This window comes from Tiliqua scincoides, chromosome 9 (genome assembly GCF_035046505.1).
Source record: "Tiliqua scincoides isolate rTilSci1 chromosome 9, rTilSci1.hap2, whole genome shotgun sequence".
NCBI lineage: Eukaryota > Metazoa > Chordata > Lepidosauria > Squamata > Scincidae > Tiliqua > Tiliqua scincoides.
In genome coordinates, this window is record NC_089829.1 from 13726008 (window position 1) to 13742130 (window position 16123).

The window sequence follows — 16123 nt, forward strand, 5'->3', positions numbered from 1 at the left end:
CCCCGGTTCCCGGGGCAGTGATATAGCAATGAACCTGGAAGTGACTGCCTTGCACGTTGTGCACCCTCCCCCCCCCCCCCCGGCATAGGGCCCAGGGCAGGTGCCCCTCAGGCTCCACCCCGGTTACACTTCTGTTTCTCATAGGTTCTAGGCATTTTACGTAGGCAGGCTGAACATAAACCCCATTTTTCCATGAGGTTTTTACAAGGATAGTATAGAGACAATCTCATAGAAGTTCCATTTCTCCAGGTGTTTGCCTTCAGAGTGCAGTCGTCATCTTGGCTGCCGGCTCTTGAGCTTTCCAAGCTCTCACGGGTAGCTGCAAACCAAGCCTCAGCCACCTCCCCTGCTGTCCCTTCTGCTTCTGGGGCTTGAAACAGAAGAGGGGAATAGACATTTGGGGAAAGTGGTGAGCTACCGGGTCTCCAGCACCAGTCTAGCCGATCTCTCTCCTGTCCTCCATGCTTCCTCTTCTGTTCTATCCCCCTCTTCCTTCTCAAATTCCAGGACAAGGAGGAAGGTGGACAGAAAGCAAGGAAGGCAGGTGTCAAGAGCCCCAGGAAGTCTGCAATCTGAAACAACTGCCTGAGGGCCGAATCCTATCCAGTTTTCCAGTGCCAATGCAGACGTGCCAATGGGGCATGTGCTGCATCCTGTGGTGATGGGTCAGGCACAGAGACCTTCTCAAGGTATGGGAACATTTGTTCCCTTACCTGAGAGCTGCATTGTGGCTGCACCAGTCCTGGAAAGTTGGCTAGGATTGGGCCCTCAGTCAGCTTCATGGGACACTGGTCCCATTCTGTGCACTATGTTAATTTTTTCTTAGGGCGCAATCCTAACCCCTTATGTCAGTGCTTTCCAGCACTGGCATAGTGGTGTCAATGGGACATGTGCTGCATCTTGCAGTTGGGGGGCACTCACGGAGGCCTCCTCAAAGTACGAGAATGTTTGTTCCCTTACCTCAGAGCTGCATTGCCCTTATGTCAGTGCTGGAAAGCACTGGTATAAGGGGTTAGGATTGCGCCCTGTGTCATTTAAAGCAGGAGTCTTCAAACCCTGGCCCAGGGGCCAGATGTGACATGCAGCAAGCCTCTATTTGGTCCGCGGCCAGCCTCTTGTCCACTGAAAGCCTCTGGCCCACTCGACTGAAAAATGACTGGAGCTGTGCTCTGGTTGCATCTGGAGGATATTCTGAGCGCTGGAGAGGTTGAATGAATGAGTCCATTCATTCATTTATTCATTCATCTAAGCTCCATCTCTTACTTATTTAAATTTTAGATTTAATTTTTTTTTTCTGGCCCTCAACACTGCACCAGATATTTGATGTGGCCAAAAAGTCTGGAGAGCCCTGATTTAAAGTCTAAAATCTAAAATTGCATTCGCCTTCTTTGCAGCTACATCACACTGCTGGCTTGTGTCCAGCTTGTGATCACTGCAACACCAAGATCCCTTTCACATGTTTTTACACTAGGCTTTTCCCCCAAAGTAGAAATAATAAGCACAAGCAAGTAGGCCATCACAAGTCTGTTTTTCTATAGCTTTTAAAACAGCAACTGTCTTCTGATTTCCCGGGCAGATGAACCCCATGGAAACCGCTTTACCACCCCAGCCACTGAGTAAGAGAGCTGTCTGACTCCACTAGGCATTCAGAGGATCGATGGCAGTTAAAGCAACTGACGTCTTTCGGAACAGCTCCATAATGGGCTTTTTGGGCATCTTCATGGTGGTGCACCCAAAGCCGCTGAGCCCCCAGCTGGTAAAGGGAAGCCGTTCCTGGCACTGAGTCCACTTTGTGGCCCCCGGTTCCCAATAGAACATTGTGTTGTAATATTCCTCCTGATTCTCACCTTCCAGGTTATTATACAAATAAGTATTTTCTCCTCCCAGCACATAGATCCGATGCTTCCAGCGCACCACACCGGCTCCCGCCAGCTTCATCGGTAACCTGGGAATGGACACGCTCTTGTCCACCCTGCCATCCTCCCCCAGGAAAAAGCATTTCTGGCTGCAGCGTAGGCTCCCCAGTTCGGACCACCGCTCATTGCGATGCCGTACTCTGCTTCGGAAGTAGCCGCCAATGACGTAGATCCCGTTGTTCATGGCCACTGCACCAGACCAGTAACACTCATGGTTGAGAAGCACTTGGCTCCACGAGTCCGCACTCACGTCATAGATCAGAACTTTCCGTGATGCGAACCATGAACCCACGGTGTCCGTGACACCCCCGACCAGGTAGAGCTTTTCCTTGAGCACTGCCGAGGCAAAATGGCTGAGGGCAAAGGGCATTTTGGCCAAGGGAGTCCAAACCTTCTCCACCAAGTCAAAGCTCTCCGCCGAGTTCAGGTAAGCCTCGTATTTACGCCAGCCGCCCATGGCAAAGAGCTTTTGATTGCAGGCAAGAAAGCCATGAGATGCGCGGGCCACAGACATGGAAGGGAGCTGCGACCAGCGTCCCCGCAAGGGGCAGAATTCATGCAACGTATCTGAATATGAGTCGTCGGTGTGCACCCCTCCAGAGACGTACAATTTGTCTCCAACAGCCACGCAACGAGCACAGTACAGGGACTTCAAGATGGGCAACTTTTCCCAGGTTTCTGTCTGGGGGTTATAGCAGGCAACCTGGAAATCCCTGGTTTTCAGCTCCGGGCCTTCCATATAGAAGAGGTCAACACACACAATGCAGGTGCTGTACATTCCCCGCCGAAGGCCCTGACTCAGCTGCAATCTCTCCTGCCTGTTGAGGCGCTTCCAGCGTGGACGGAGGTCGCGGTACTGCTCCAGCTCAGCCTGGACCTCCTGCAGCTCTTCCTGGGTCAGGAGTGGGAGGCGGACATGGGCCAGTAGGTTCCTGAGGAAGGGGAGGCGGCTGGACAGCTGAGCCATCACCCAGTGCCAGACTGCCCGGTAGACAATCAGCTCCGATGAGATCACCAGGCTGTCCAGGGAGATGATGCTGATCAGCGTGCTGGGGGTCAAGCTGAGGAAGCTTTCATCCTCCTGAGAGAGGCGGCGGAAGTGCACATTTATCAAGGCCTTGGCTTCTTCGAAGAGAGCCTGATCGCTGTGCGCGTAGCCAAGTTCATACAGGCTGAGACAGTTTTCCACCGAAAGGTGTTTCAAGAGGAACCTCGGGGAAGACAGAAGGACAGATGAGAAGCTGTCAGCTGCTAAAGACCAACCCTGATCCACGCAGGACTATAAATGCATATAAATATCAACACATACATGGCTTTTTCATATCTAACACAAAAGCACCCAAGAGCACACCAAAGCTGCCACCCTGACCCTAAGCCAGAAGTTCCCAAAGTGTGCATCATGACGCCTTGGCACATCATGGCACACTCACAGGAGTGCCATGGGATGTCCCTGGTGGCCCCTCCTATCTGTTCCTCAGGGTACGGCAATCTTGGATCTTCTGAGATTTCATGAGGTTTAGCACTGAGATTTAGCACCGGGGCCCACTTTTTAGAATGAGAATCTGTCAGGACCCACCGGAAACGATGTCATGACCGGAAGTGACATCATCAAGCAGGAAAAAATTTTAACAATTTTTAGGCTGCAATCCTACCCACACTTATCCAGGAGAAAGTCCCATTGACTATCATTGTTAAAAGCATATACATAGTAGCCTGTTCAAAGTACAGATCTCTCACATTTCCCCAAATGCAGTAACATATCATAGTAGCATCAAGTCTATTATATATTTTTTATTTGAAATGAATTAAATTAAACCTGAAATTGGCTTGCGACCCACCTAGTGGGTCCCGACCCACAGTTTGAGAAACACTGAGCTACAGTGTGTCCCTCTCTAGCCCACCATGCTCTTCTCCTCCATGCTTCTGCTCTGTTTTCCTACTTTTTCAATCTATGGAAGTCAGAGAAGGAGGTGGACTAGCAGCTGATGTGTTGCCAACTGCACAATGGAGGGGCAATATTTGGCTCAGTACCTCAGATGCCAGGAGGTCTTGGGGGCAGTCCAGGAGGACACAACACCAGCCTTCACCATGAGGTTGTTACCTGGAGCAGCTCTCAAGCAGCGGAAGGATCTGGAGCCTGCTGGCTGCCACAAACAGATCTTGGGCCATCTCTGGCTGGAGTACAATCTCCTCTGTGTAGCAATAGTTCACCACCACTTGTACAATGGAGGGATCCATGTCTTGCAGCAGCACCTCTCCATCCTGGGACTCACGGAAGGAGTTGGAGAACATGGCTCGGAAGTAGGGATTGATGGCGGCAAGAAGCATCCTAACCAAGAGAACAAGCAGCCCATAAAGTGTCCTGTGACCCAACCACATCATCCCTGAGTGACTCTGTCAGCCCAAACCCAACAAATTCCACCCCTGACAATGCAGCTGCACTGAAGGAGTGCGCCCTGCATCCTGTGGGGGGGGGGGGAGGAAAGCCTCTGTGAGGTAAGGGTTCTTCTGTTCCCTTACCCTAGGGCAACCCTCCACTGTTCAGATCTGTGCCAGCAAAGAGAGTAAGGGAGAAGGAACAGGGATCCTAGTGCACAACAATGCCATCAAGATCCACCCTAAGATTCATGGTTCAACTTCCTGCCTACTCCCTCCCTGCCCAGATACTCCCCCATACCTCCCCCTCCCTGCCCCATTCAGCCTCTCACCTGCCCAGACACTCCCACCCTGGCCAGACACTACCCATTCCTCCCTCTCCCTGTTCTGTTTAGCCTTCCACCCACCCCTTCCCTCCCTGGACACTGCCCCATTCCTCCCACTCCCTGACCCATTTCTCTCATGCCCCCCCCTGCCAATTTACCAGCGCTGGTGGTGGAGGCCTCTCTGCCAGCTCATGTGTGCTGGTGGCCAACAGTGCATCACTTACACCACCAGGCCAGCCATTAGGATTGGCCCTATATAGTTCCATATCTGATATGCAACTGCTCCTTTCCCCTTACCTTACCACCCGGCCAGCCAGTGGATTGCTTCCCAGCCCCCAGGCCCCCATATCAATGAACATACAGCACTTAGTGAACTCTATCATCAAAACCAGGTGTGATACCTGTGGCAAGGAAAGCGCTCACCCCCGGCCACAATGGTGGTATCACAGAGCAGCTGGTCCTTCTGCAGTTGCTTCAGCCCTGTCAGAACAAAGGAAATAAGGACACTCAGCACTTTCCAAGCATGCAAAGCATGTCACAACAGCCCTGTAAGGGGAGCTGGTGGGCCAAGTTTGCTCACTGATGTCTGGATAAAATTCAGGAACTGACCAGCTCATAGTTAACTGTAGGAGAGTGAAAATGGATTCTCTGTGTCCTTGCAGTAGCTAAAAATCTAACATTGAAACTCTGGAAGGATCAATGCTTCCCTGCCCTGACTCAATGGACTTTAAAACTTTATCAACATTTGAATGAATGAATGGCTTATAGCAGTGGTTCTCACACATTTAGCACCGGGCCCACTTTTTAGAATGAGAATCTGTCAGGACCCACTGGAAGTGATGTTATGACCAAAAGTGACATCATCAAGCAGGAAAATTTATAACAATCCTAGGCTGCAATCCTACCCACACTTACCCAGGAGTAAGTCCCATTGACCATCATTGTTAAAAGAATATACATAGTAGCTTGTTAAAAGTACAGGTCTGTATTATTTCCCCAAATGCAGTCACATACTATGGTAGCATCAAGTCTAATATACTAAAAATAAAATATTGAAATGAATGGCTCACATGAGCCCTGAAATTGGCTCATGACCCATCTTGTGGGTCCTGACTCACAGTTTGAGAAACACTGGCTTATAGACAACAATTACATATGGATGTATTTTTGGTGATGTGGGAGTCTTCTTTAGATATTTATGCATAAAATGCTTCTTGTTCATTGCTTATGGTTTTAGTATGGTAGACTGCTTACTGTTTATTAACCTCTTTTTCTGAATTTTTATGTATTATTTCATTTATGCTTTAGATTTTTTTCCCCTTTTCCCTTTTACAGGTGGGGCCTCCACTGATTTGACTTACCACTGATTCCAGGGTCCACCTTTCAATGCCTTGTAACTTGGGAATAAAGCACCCAAATCCAATTTCTGCCCTTCGTTCTATTAAATAATTATAATTTCACTCCATTAGATTCCATTTTTCACCACGTCGAGTGGCTGAATGCAGTGTAGTGTCTATATCAATGCATTCTGGGGTGACAATAGAGGAGCAAGTGGAAGTGGGTCTTTAAAGCTATTTTTCCACTGATTTGGTATCCACTGATTTTTTTTTTAATCCACTGAGGGTTCTGGAACAGAACCCTGAGGATAACAAGGCACAATTTGTATTTTCTTTTTCTTTTTATTCATGAATAAAAGAGATTAAAAAAATCGACTACACAATGGATTTCACATGTGTAGGGTCTATTTGAACATTGCATCCTGTACACAGGTCTCTGGGGGAACTAGAGGCAGACAGAAGCACTGGGGTGCCAACCATGAGAGGATGCCTACCTTCCCGTACATAGTAATCCAGAGGTTTTGGTTCTTCTGCCAGGCTGTCCTTGTCCCTGTCCATCTGCGAACACATTCTGACACTCCGAGTTGGTCGCACAAAGTGAAGCTGTCATATAAACCACTCCTGTCTGGAAAAACAGAATGCAGAACGGAAAGTAGCAAGAGCTGTCAGGGCGTGTGAATCAGAGACCCACAAAGCCCTGAGCTGCTGTTTCAAATCACCAGCTAGCAGTCATAGGAGAACAACATAGGGGTCGTTGCAGGGCCGGCCCAAGACCTCCTGATGCCTGATCAATATGATCAGGCACCGTCATGACAACCAGACTCAGGAAAGGCCCTGTAAGTAGCGGCAGAATTAAAACCTCTGTTTTGACCCTGAAGTTATAAGACACAAGTTGAAAATTTAGGGAGGGGATATCCTGCAGGAAGCAAAGCCCCACATTGGACCATGGTCCTGATTATGCCTACCAGACCCAGGGTCAAGCCCATCCTGTGCCTGAAAGCGAGGGGCCACAACCTGCTCTTCCTCTCCTGGCCCCTAGAGGGGGACACTGAGCCACAGTGTCCTCTTTCTTCTCATTGGTCCACCTGGGAGGGGTGTCACAGTCCCCTTTGCATATGTGTTCTGCTTCATTGGGGGCTGATTATGTGCCTGGGGGGGGCTGCCAGGGGGTCAAGGGCTCAACTGTAGGGTGGGGAGAGGGTTCAGGTTGGTTTGAGGAAAGGGGAAGAGTTAGACTGGCCCTTCTTCACGGAACAGGAAAGAATCTGGCTACCTTCAGCCAGTGGAGCTTGTAGTCTTGGCACCCCAGTCACCAAAAGCCCCCCTCCCCTCAAAAGCACAAAGGCAATTAGTTCATGATAATAAGCAATAAGGACATAATGAGTGAAAGATTTTTCTACACATAACAGAACAGGGAGGAATAAATAATTGAGAAAAGGAAATTTTGTAATAGATAAAATATGGGATCTGTTCTATTTATTTGTACAGAGGGATATTGTATAATCTGGAGAAAACTTGGCTAAAGATCATAGTAAGATATAAATAGCTTAAGTTACACCTGGGTGGCCAAAAGCAATGCTGACAACCACCTGAAGAAAGGGAAAAAGTGACCCAGCCTTCATTCAAAGGAATAAGAAATTTGGCTGAGAGTACAAACAAAAAATATGTGTATGAGAATGGAAAGGAATGTGTGTGTGTGGATGGGTGGGTGGGTGTGGGTGTGTGAAAATAGGCTTTGAAATTTGAAAATGTTTTGTTCTACGTTATCATAAAGCAGTGGTTCTCACACATTTAGCACTGGGACCCACTTCTTAGAATGAGAATCTGTCAGGACTCACCAGAAGTGATGTCATGACCGGAAGTGACATCATCAAGCAGGAAAAATTTTAACAAACCTAGGCTGCAATCCTACCCCCACTAACCCAGGAGTAAGTCCCATTGACTATCATTGTTAAAAGAATATACATAGTAGCTTGTTAAAAGTACAGGTCTGTAACATTTCCCCAAATACATACCATATTTTTACGCCTAATAAAGGTTTGATTGATTGATTGATTGATACATACCATATTTGTGGTATGGTGTGGTTGGTCTGTGGAACTCCTTGCCACAGGATGTGGTGATGGCATCTGGCCTGGATGCCTTTAAAAGGGTATTGGACAAGTTTCTGGAGGAAAAATCCATGATGGGTTACAAGCCATGATGTGTATGTGCAACCTCCTGATTTTAGAAATGGGCTATGTCAGAATGCCAGATGCAAGGGAGGGCACCAGGATGAGGTCTCTTGTTATCTGGTGTGCTTCCTGGGGCATTTGGTGGGCTGCTGTGAGATACAGGAAGCTGGACTAGGTGGGCCTATGGCCTGATCCAGTGGGGCTGTTCTTATGTTCTTATGTTCATACATACTATGGTAGCATCAAGTTTAATATATTAAAAATAAAATATTGAAATAAATGGGGACCCACCTGAATTGGGATCATGACCCACAGTTTGAGTAACACTCAAGACATAGAGGAACAAACAGCTGTTCAAGTCTCCATATGCCTTGGGAAACAAGGGGAGAGGGTAAAGTCAACTTGTGACTGTTGTAATTTCACCTTCTATATGCAAACAAATCTCCTTGTAATTTAGGAGGATTTCAGTGTTGAGCCTCCAGCTGCAGTCATAGTCTACCTGGCATCTGATTTGCATTTGAAAAATAGTAATGTTTTGCTTGATTTACAGTCCAATCCTACCTAAATTCGCCTCCCCAGGTTGATGCAGGTGCACCACCAGTGCATGGGCTGGTAGATTTTCGGGTCCCAGAAGGCTCCTCCAAGTAAGGGCATGCCGTCCTTTCTGCGGCACTGACTTACCATCTCCAGGGTTCATTCTCTGGCTGCTGGCATGCCAGCCGCGCTGAATGTTTCATGTTTTGTGATAGCCATTAGGACTCATCCATGGGCCACAATATTTTATGCTGGAATAGGCGCATTCAAAACACAATGAAGGAGCAACTTTCTCAAAAGTGACTCTTGCACCCAGCACCATGTGAGAGTGTGAACAAAATCTAATTCTTTGGCCATTTCAACAGATGTTCCTCCTGCGCATCATGAAACAGAGAACCCACCACGAAACCGAACCATTGCAGCTCCGAGTCCTTGACATTTGGAATTCCCACTGAGTTGCCTTTTCTGCTCTGCCTTGGCATTTGCAAACCAAGCCACTTTCCTCAGATTCCTTTCCATTCCGCGACTTCCCCTTTTCCCTTTTCTGCTGAAAACAGAAACTCTCAGGGATGGTTTCTCATGGTCTGACCCCAGTTTCCCCTTGCCGATGCATTCAATCAACCAGGATGACCATTCTAGAGCAGGAGACTTTTGGTGCAATTGATTTATTTTACCCATTTTATACTGCCTTTCCTCCAAGGAGCTCAGGGTGGTTCCTCACCTCCTTTTGTCCTCACAACAACCCTGTGAGGTAGATGAGGCTGAGAAACTAGCCCAAGGTCACCCAAGAAGCTTTGTGGCGGAGTGTGTATTTGAACCTGGATCTTCCAGATCTAAGGCCCAAATCCTAACCAACTTTCCAGCACTGGCATAGCTGTGTCAATGGGACATGAGCTGCCTCCTGCAGTTGGGTGTCACTCACGGAGGCCTCCTCAAAGTAAGGGAATGTTTGTTCCCTTATATCGGAGCTGCATTGCCTTTATGTTGATGCTGGAAACTGGGTTAGGATTGCGCCCTAAGCCAAACTACTACACCATCCTGGCTCATCCTCTATGTGTTCACTCAGAAGTAAACCCAGTTGAGTTTAACAGGAGCTACCCTCTTCCCCCCCCCCCCAAGGTAAACATGCAAAGGGTTGCAGCTGTTTTGACCCTCTCAGAACTCCGGGGGGGGGGGGTCAGTGGTGTCACTAGGGTTTGCAACACATGCTGCAGGAGGCCAGGGCATCACCCCCATGATGGACCTCCTCCCATGCACTGGGGCAACCCCAGGTGGTGGGCGTGGTGCACCACTGCCCCACCCCACTGGTTTTCTGCCCTCCTTTGCTAGAATAGAGATATTTCCAGGTAGTTTGCTTCATTGCATTCTACATGAAATTACACATCAGTTGATATATAACAGGATAGTATTATTCAAAAATACCAAGATTTTAAAAATTTTGGCCAGTAGTGGTTTCACAACCCTAGCAACGCCACTGGGGGGGGGGGATTATAAGGAGATTTGCCCTCTGTCACTTGTATTGATGGTCAGACCACCCAGGGCATCCCAATGCCATTGCAAGGTGTGTGTGCAAACCGTGCGCACCTTGCCACAAACAATGGTCCCAAGTCAGGTTAGGGGCCCCCCTGACCTTGACCGTGGGAGTATGCAAAAGACAGTGAATGCTCTTGGTGATGCAATTGGTGTTTTTCCCCACAGGTTGTAAGACTCGTTGGTCTTACGAGTTTACTCAGCGTGTGGTTGGTCTGTGGAACTCTTTGCCACAGGATGTGGTGATGGCATCTGGCCTAGATGCCTTTAAAAGGGGATTGGACAAATTTCTGGAGGAAAAATCCATTACGGGTTACAAGCCATGATGTGTATGTGCAACCTCCTGATTTTAGAAATGGGCTATGTCAGATGCAAGGGAGGGCACCAGGATGCAGGTCTCTTGTTATCTGGTGTGCTCCCTGGAGCATTTGGTGGGCCACTGTGAGATATAGGAAGCTGGACTAGATGGGCCTGTGGCCTGATCCAGCAGGCTGCTCTTATGTTCTTATCCCTCTGAAAAGCAGGCCTACCTGTGAGAGGAATATCCACATGAGATTTCCTCAATCCCCTTTCCAATAAAGGTTTGTACACTCATGGGGACCCCTGCTAATTAGGTAAGAGGCACTTTTTCTAGTGGGTGCTCCTTTTTTTAGCAGGGGGAGAGTAACTGGCCCACCTCACCCCAGCACTGTCTGTTCTAGTGGCTGTCTGTTGGTATTCCTTGGCATCTTTTTAGATTGTGAGCCCTTTTGGGACAGGCAGCCATTTAGTTATTTGATTTTTCTCTGTAAACCGCTTTGTGAACTTTTGGTTGAAAAGCGGTATATAAATACTGTTAATAATTAATAATAATGGGGACCCCCGCTGCAGTTACTGGGCAGGTCATTCAAAAGCGAGCATTCTGGACCCTCCATGTGAAAGAAGGTAGGGGATGTGGGGACTGAGGAATGAGTACCATAACAGCCAAGCATGGGATTTGGGTGGGTAGTAAATTTCAGGGGGGAGGCCAGGGATCCAAGGAGGGCTTAGCCAGGCTGGAAGCCCATTACCATGAGCAAATGACTGCTCTCCCCCATTTCCATCCCAGGCCCCAGATCACAGCCAATAAGCTCTGCCTTCTGTTCACAACAGGGGCATCCACACTTTTCAGTAGGAGGGACACATCGTATATTTCACATATTTTCATGGGCCGAAAAAGGAATCAGTTTTATAAGCGAATTAATGGAATTTAAACAAATGAATAAGTTTTACTTGGATCTTTTTTTGTAATCAGCATGACACAATTTAGAACAAGAGAGGAATGTGACAATTACGAGTCACATGTGACAAATGTACGACAATCTCATACAAAGAAACAATGCCATGCTTAATCTGAAAAAGATATATAATAATAAAAATGTATAATAATAATATAATATATAAATGATATATTATGAGTAAAAATGTCAAACATTAGCAAGTGCTCTGACCAAAAAAAAAAAGTTGCTGAAGGCCGGATTAAATCTTGTGGCAGGCCAGATGTGGCCCTCAGGCCATAGTATGGAGACCCTTGATTCACAACATCAAAAGAGACACTCTTTTCCCTCTGGCACAACACAAGAACCAGGGGACATCCATGAAAGCTGAGAGTTGGGAGAGTTAGGACAGACATATTTAGGACAGAGTTAGGACAAAATATTTCTTTAGCCAGCGTGTAATTAGTTTGTGCGACTCTGCCACAAGAAGTAGTTATGGCATCTTGCCCGGATGCCTTTAAGAGGGGATTGGACAAATTTCTGGAGGAGAAGTTCATTACGGGTTACGTCATAGTAGGTATGTGCAAGCTCTTGATTTTAGGGGCAGGCTGCCTCTGATTGCCTGATGCAGGGGAGGGCACCGGGACACAGATTGTGTTTGTTATCTTGTGTGGGGCATTTGGTGGGCCACTGTGAGATACAGGAAGCTGGCCTAGATGGGCCTTTGGCCTGATCCAGTGGGGCTCTTCTTATGTTCTTATATCAAGAAGAACATTGCTCCTCACATGCTAGACACCAGGATGCTGTTCTCTCTGACGTGGCCTGCGAGAAACAAAATCACCTTAATGCACCTTTCGGATTGCGGAATTTGAGATGGCCTCTTGCATTTCCTGTCTGAGTTCTGATTACGTAAGCCTCTTCCCTTGCGTCGTGGGAAAGTGGTCTCTACGAACTTCCTCATTTAGGCAGTCAAGTTTGGATCACTGATGTTTCAATCATTGATATTGAGATCAGTACTGTAAGGTGACAGCAGAATCTCTCTATATCAGTAGAGTCGCTAGGGAGGTGCAGGCCGCAAAGGGTGGCGTACACAGGGGGGGACACCAGTACTGGCCAACATTTTTTAAATCTTGGTGTTTTTGAAGAATACCATCACATTATATATCATTTGATGTGTAATTTCATGCAGGATGCAATGACATAAACCACGTTGAAACATCTCTATTCTATCAAAAGGTATAGCCAAAAAAACCAGCAGGAACAAGGCGATGGTGCATCATCATGCCCACTGCTTGGAGCATTGCCATGCTCACTACATGTCCATCAGGGGGTGATGTGCTGGCCTCCTATACTGGATGACTTAAAGCCTAGTGGTGCCACTGCTCTCTATAAAAACAAATGACCTGACTGACTGACCTATCAATGCCCAGCCTAAACCCCTGGACCTAGAAACATGAAATTCAGGGCGTATATTCCTTCCATGACGTAAGGACCCACTGAGAGCCCAATCCTGAGCTCTGCACGCTGGCTTGCTGCCAGCACGCACTGTCACAAATGTGCTGTAAGGCACGTTTGTGAGCCCTAACACCGGGCAAGCGCCCTGCTAGCCCAGTGCTGGCCGACGCTGGGCTAGCACCGGGCGGTCACCAGGCCTCCACCACTCAGCGGTCACATAGACCGCCAAACAGCAGAGAGGAAAGTGGGGGTGTGGGGGGAAGCGGGGAGGAGGCATTATGGGGAGGTGGGGAGAGGCATTGTGGGGAGGTGGGGAGAGGTGGGGGGAAGGCCTGCCGGGGAAAGAGAGGGAGGCGGGACTGGTGGAGCATTGCTCCACTGGATTCAGAGCCTCCGAGTTGGACTCAGCACCTGACACGGAGGCTTTTTCCTCACTGCTGACCTTTTGGTCAGCAGTGAATCGAGTAGCCCCATTGTGGGGCTACTACCTTTACCCAGGGGAAGGGGGCAAAAGTCCCCTTCTCCTGAGGTGCTGCCTGTGGCTGCCTTGGGTGTTTCAAATAGTTTCAAATTTCAAATAATGAAATTTCAAAATGTTTGTCTTCCTTTAGTCTAAAAACTATAATGTGAGGGAATTTCAACCTGAAGATGAATATGGTGTTGGTCATGTCATCTGATGGAACCATGACTTTTAATCATTACAGGGTGTTGCCTGACATGGGGTAGTTGTGCTACATTGTGAAATCAAAGGACAGTTTATAGGAGTCAAAATGGATTTAGGGCCCGACCCAAAACAGTGCGCGCCTTTTCAGTGCCTGAGCACAATTTTGCAAATGGGCCGTAAGGCAGACCTTTGACACTTCCCACCGGGCTGGCTTAGCGCGAGCCCACGCAAAGCCAGTGCCAGGCGGAGGATGGTAGGCGAGCAGTGGGTGGTGCAGAGATGAGTGGGGGAGTGGGGGGAGGTGTTCTGGGGCAGGGGGAAGGTGTGGCGGAGGAGGCAGCAGGGTTGGAGGGGGGACTGGTGGATCCATAGCACAGTGGCCGGCCTCCCGGCCCAGCATGGGACTACTGTACTCTGCACTGGCTAAATAGCCAGCTCAGAATCTAGTAGCCCCGTTGCGGGGCCACTTCCCTTACTCAGGAGCCTCAGGAGCCACTGGTGGCTGCCCGGCATACTCAGGATGCCGCTGCGGCCATTTTGATGCCGCTGCAGCCCTGTGCACCAGGCAGCTCAGGGTTGGGCTGCTAAAGTAGTTAAATACCACAGCAAAGCAGGGGTATCAAGCTAGCTGAAGATAAATAACATGAGAAGATCCCAAGAAATCAAGTCCTGACTGTTGAACTGGGCATCTCTGGGAGAAGAAGGCCAGTATTGTGCCACTGGAGCCCTCAGAGCAAGAGACACCCTGACATTCTTGGCCTGGAGCAAATTACACCAGCTCTGCTCCAGAAAATTGCTTTGCTTGGAGCAGGGAGAATCCTATGACTCCATCTCTGCGAATCCCAGGCTCTTGGCTAGATCCCGAATTAGGGAGTATAACCAGCCCAGCATAGCCTGTGAAATATCAATAGAAATAATAATAATGATGATTAGTATTATTCAGTCTCAGAAGACTATGGTATCGCGCTCTGAATGGTGGTTCTGGAACAGAGTGTCCTCTCCAGAGCACGAAGCCTGGGTAAAGCAGATATGGAGGATAGATGTTACCCATGCAGCAAATCTCCCCTCTCCATGTCGCTGAAATGGCCCGATGGAAAGGCAGAAGCCAATAGGTTGGTCACAGGAGTTGCCAGAACGTGACTGTGTTTAGCCATGAACTGCCTCAGGGACTCCGGCTCCGGATTTTGCCTCGAGGTTGACGCCTGAAGCCTCTTCCATAACTGGATGTAGCCACAAGGCAGTGGAGGTTTGGGATCAGAGTTTTCCTTCTCTCAGATGAGTTGCCTTCCCAGGCTGACGAGTCCCATCTACCCGGTGGCTGTTTATTTGCCTCTTAGGACAAGTACAGCCAAACTGAGGGCCTATTCTTATCCCCAGCCTCCAGGGGAAATTGCTGCTGCTAAGCAAGAATCAATTGGTTTTGAGCAAAGCAAGGGGAGGATGACTCTCAGCGGTTGTGTGGGTGCCTATACCAGGGGTGTAGCAATTAAATGTCAAAGCACAAGAGCTCATCTTGAAACCCCTCCCCAGCCACGTGCCGAACTGGAAAAAAAACACACCAATAAAATGAACTTTCAGTTTCATCTTTTGAGTGTTTTCTTTCCCTGCTGCTTATGTCGACTTTGAAACTTCATTGAGATCCCAATCCTATGTATATCGTCTCAGAAGCAAGTCCTGTGACAGTCAAAGGGACTTGCTCCACACCCAGCTAAGGGCCCAATCCTATCCAATGTTCCAGCACTGGTGCAGGGGCAATGCAACCCACAAATGTTCCCTTACCTTGAGGAGGCCTCCTAGATGGCCTCCCCACCCAAGGATGCAGTGCACACCCCATTGGCACAGCTGCACTGGCATTGGGGGATAGGGCCCTAAGTGTGGATAAGATAGCAGCCTTCAAGATCCTGAACTCTTCTCCCCCAAACTTTGGAGTGGGTGGCAACCCTTTCAAAACAAATGTTTAAAAATGGGGGGGGGGGGGAAATGAAATCAGAAAATATCCCTAAATAAATATCAGGGGTGTATCAGAGTGCCAGCCTATGCGTGTTTACTCAGAGGTAAGCCCCCCTGGGTTCAACAGGGCTTCCGGAGCACTTGCACAAAACCTTTTCTACCCAGTCCACTGGTGCACACATTGGATCCTTGTTGCGGATACGCAACATTGGGCAGAAAAGACTTAAGGCTGGAATCCTATACCTCCTTTTCAACTCCAAACCCACCCCTTTTGCATGTCTACTAGGAAGTAGGTCCCATGATAGTCAATGGGTTTACTCGTAGGTGGGGATAGGATGGCAGTGTTAGGAGAAAGGGTGAGATTCCCCCTGGCAGGGGGGTGGGAGAGCTGCACCGGCTGCAAGTCTGCCTGACCCACCAGGTGGATTTCTGCCTCTTTACCCCGTGGATTAAGGCTCCGGGAGGCAACCCCAGGGAGCCGGGATTCCGAAGAGCGCGTGAGGGCTCTCTGTGCATGCTCAGAGGCGCTCTTGCCCCCTAAGGCTTCCCCTCCGAAGGGGCTGTGCTCGGTTCTCCTCTGGTCCCTCCCTCTTCCGGCTCTCCGGCTCGCCTTGACCCTGGCCGGC

The 16123-nt window shown here is 48.7% G+C and overlaps 1 protein-coding gene across 1 annotated transcript; it reads right to left on the reverse strand.

The window, feature by feature from the left end:
- Window positions 1-1638: 1638 nt before the first annotated feature.
- On the reverse strand, window positions 1639-6525 carry LOC136659908 (kelch-like protein 2). The gene is made up of 4 exons (XM_066636769.1): window positions 6450-6525; window positions 5020-5098; window positions 4018-4245; window positions 1639-3127 (listed from the first exon to the last, which is right to left on the reverse strand). The coding sequence occupies exons 1-4, from the start codon at window positions 6523-6525 to the stop codon at window positions 1639-1641; spliced, it is 1872 nt and encodes a 623-aa protein (XP_066492866.1).
- Between the last annotated feature and the right edge of the window lie 9598 nt (window positions 6526-16123).

Bases quoted from the DNA above. Each gene is read 5' to 3' on its own strand.
- LOC136659908 (XM_066636769.1), bottom strand. From the start codon at position 6,525: ATGTGTTCGCAGATGGACAGGGACAAGGACAGCCTGGCAGAAGAACCA. The intron at 4,246-5,019 runs GTATCACACCTG...TCTCTTGGTTAG, and splicing joins GAGCGCTTTCCTTGCCACAG to GATGCTTCTTGCCGCCATCA. The intron at 3,128-4,017 runs GTAACAACCTCA...GTCTTCCCCGAG, and splicing joins CTGCTTGAGAGCTGCTCCAG to GTTCCTCTTGAAACACCTTT.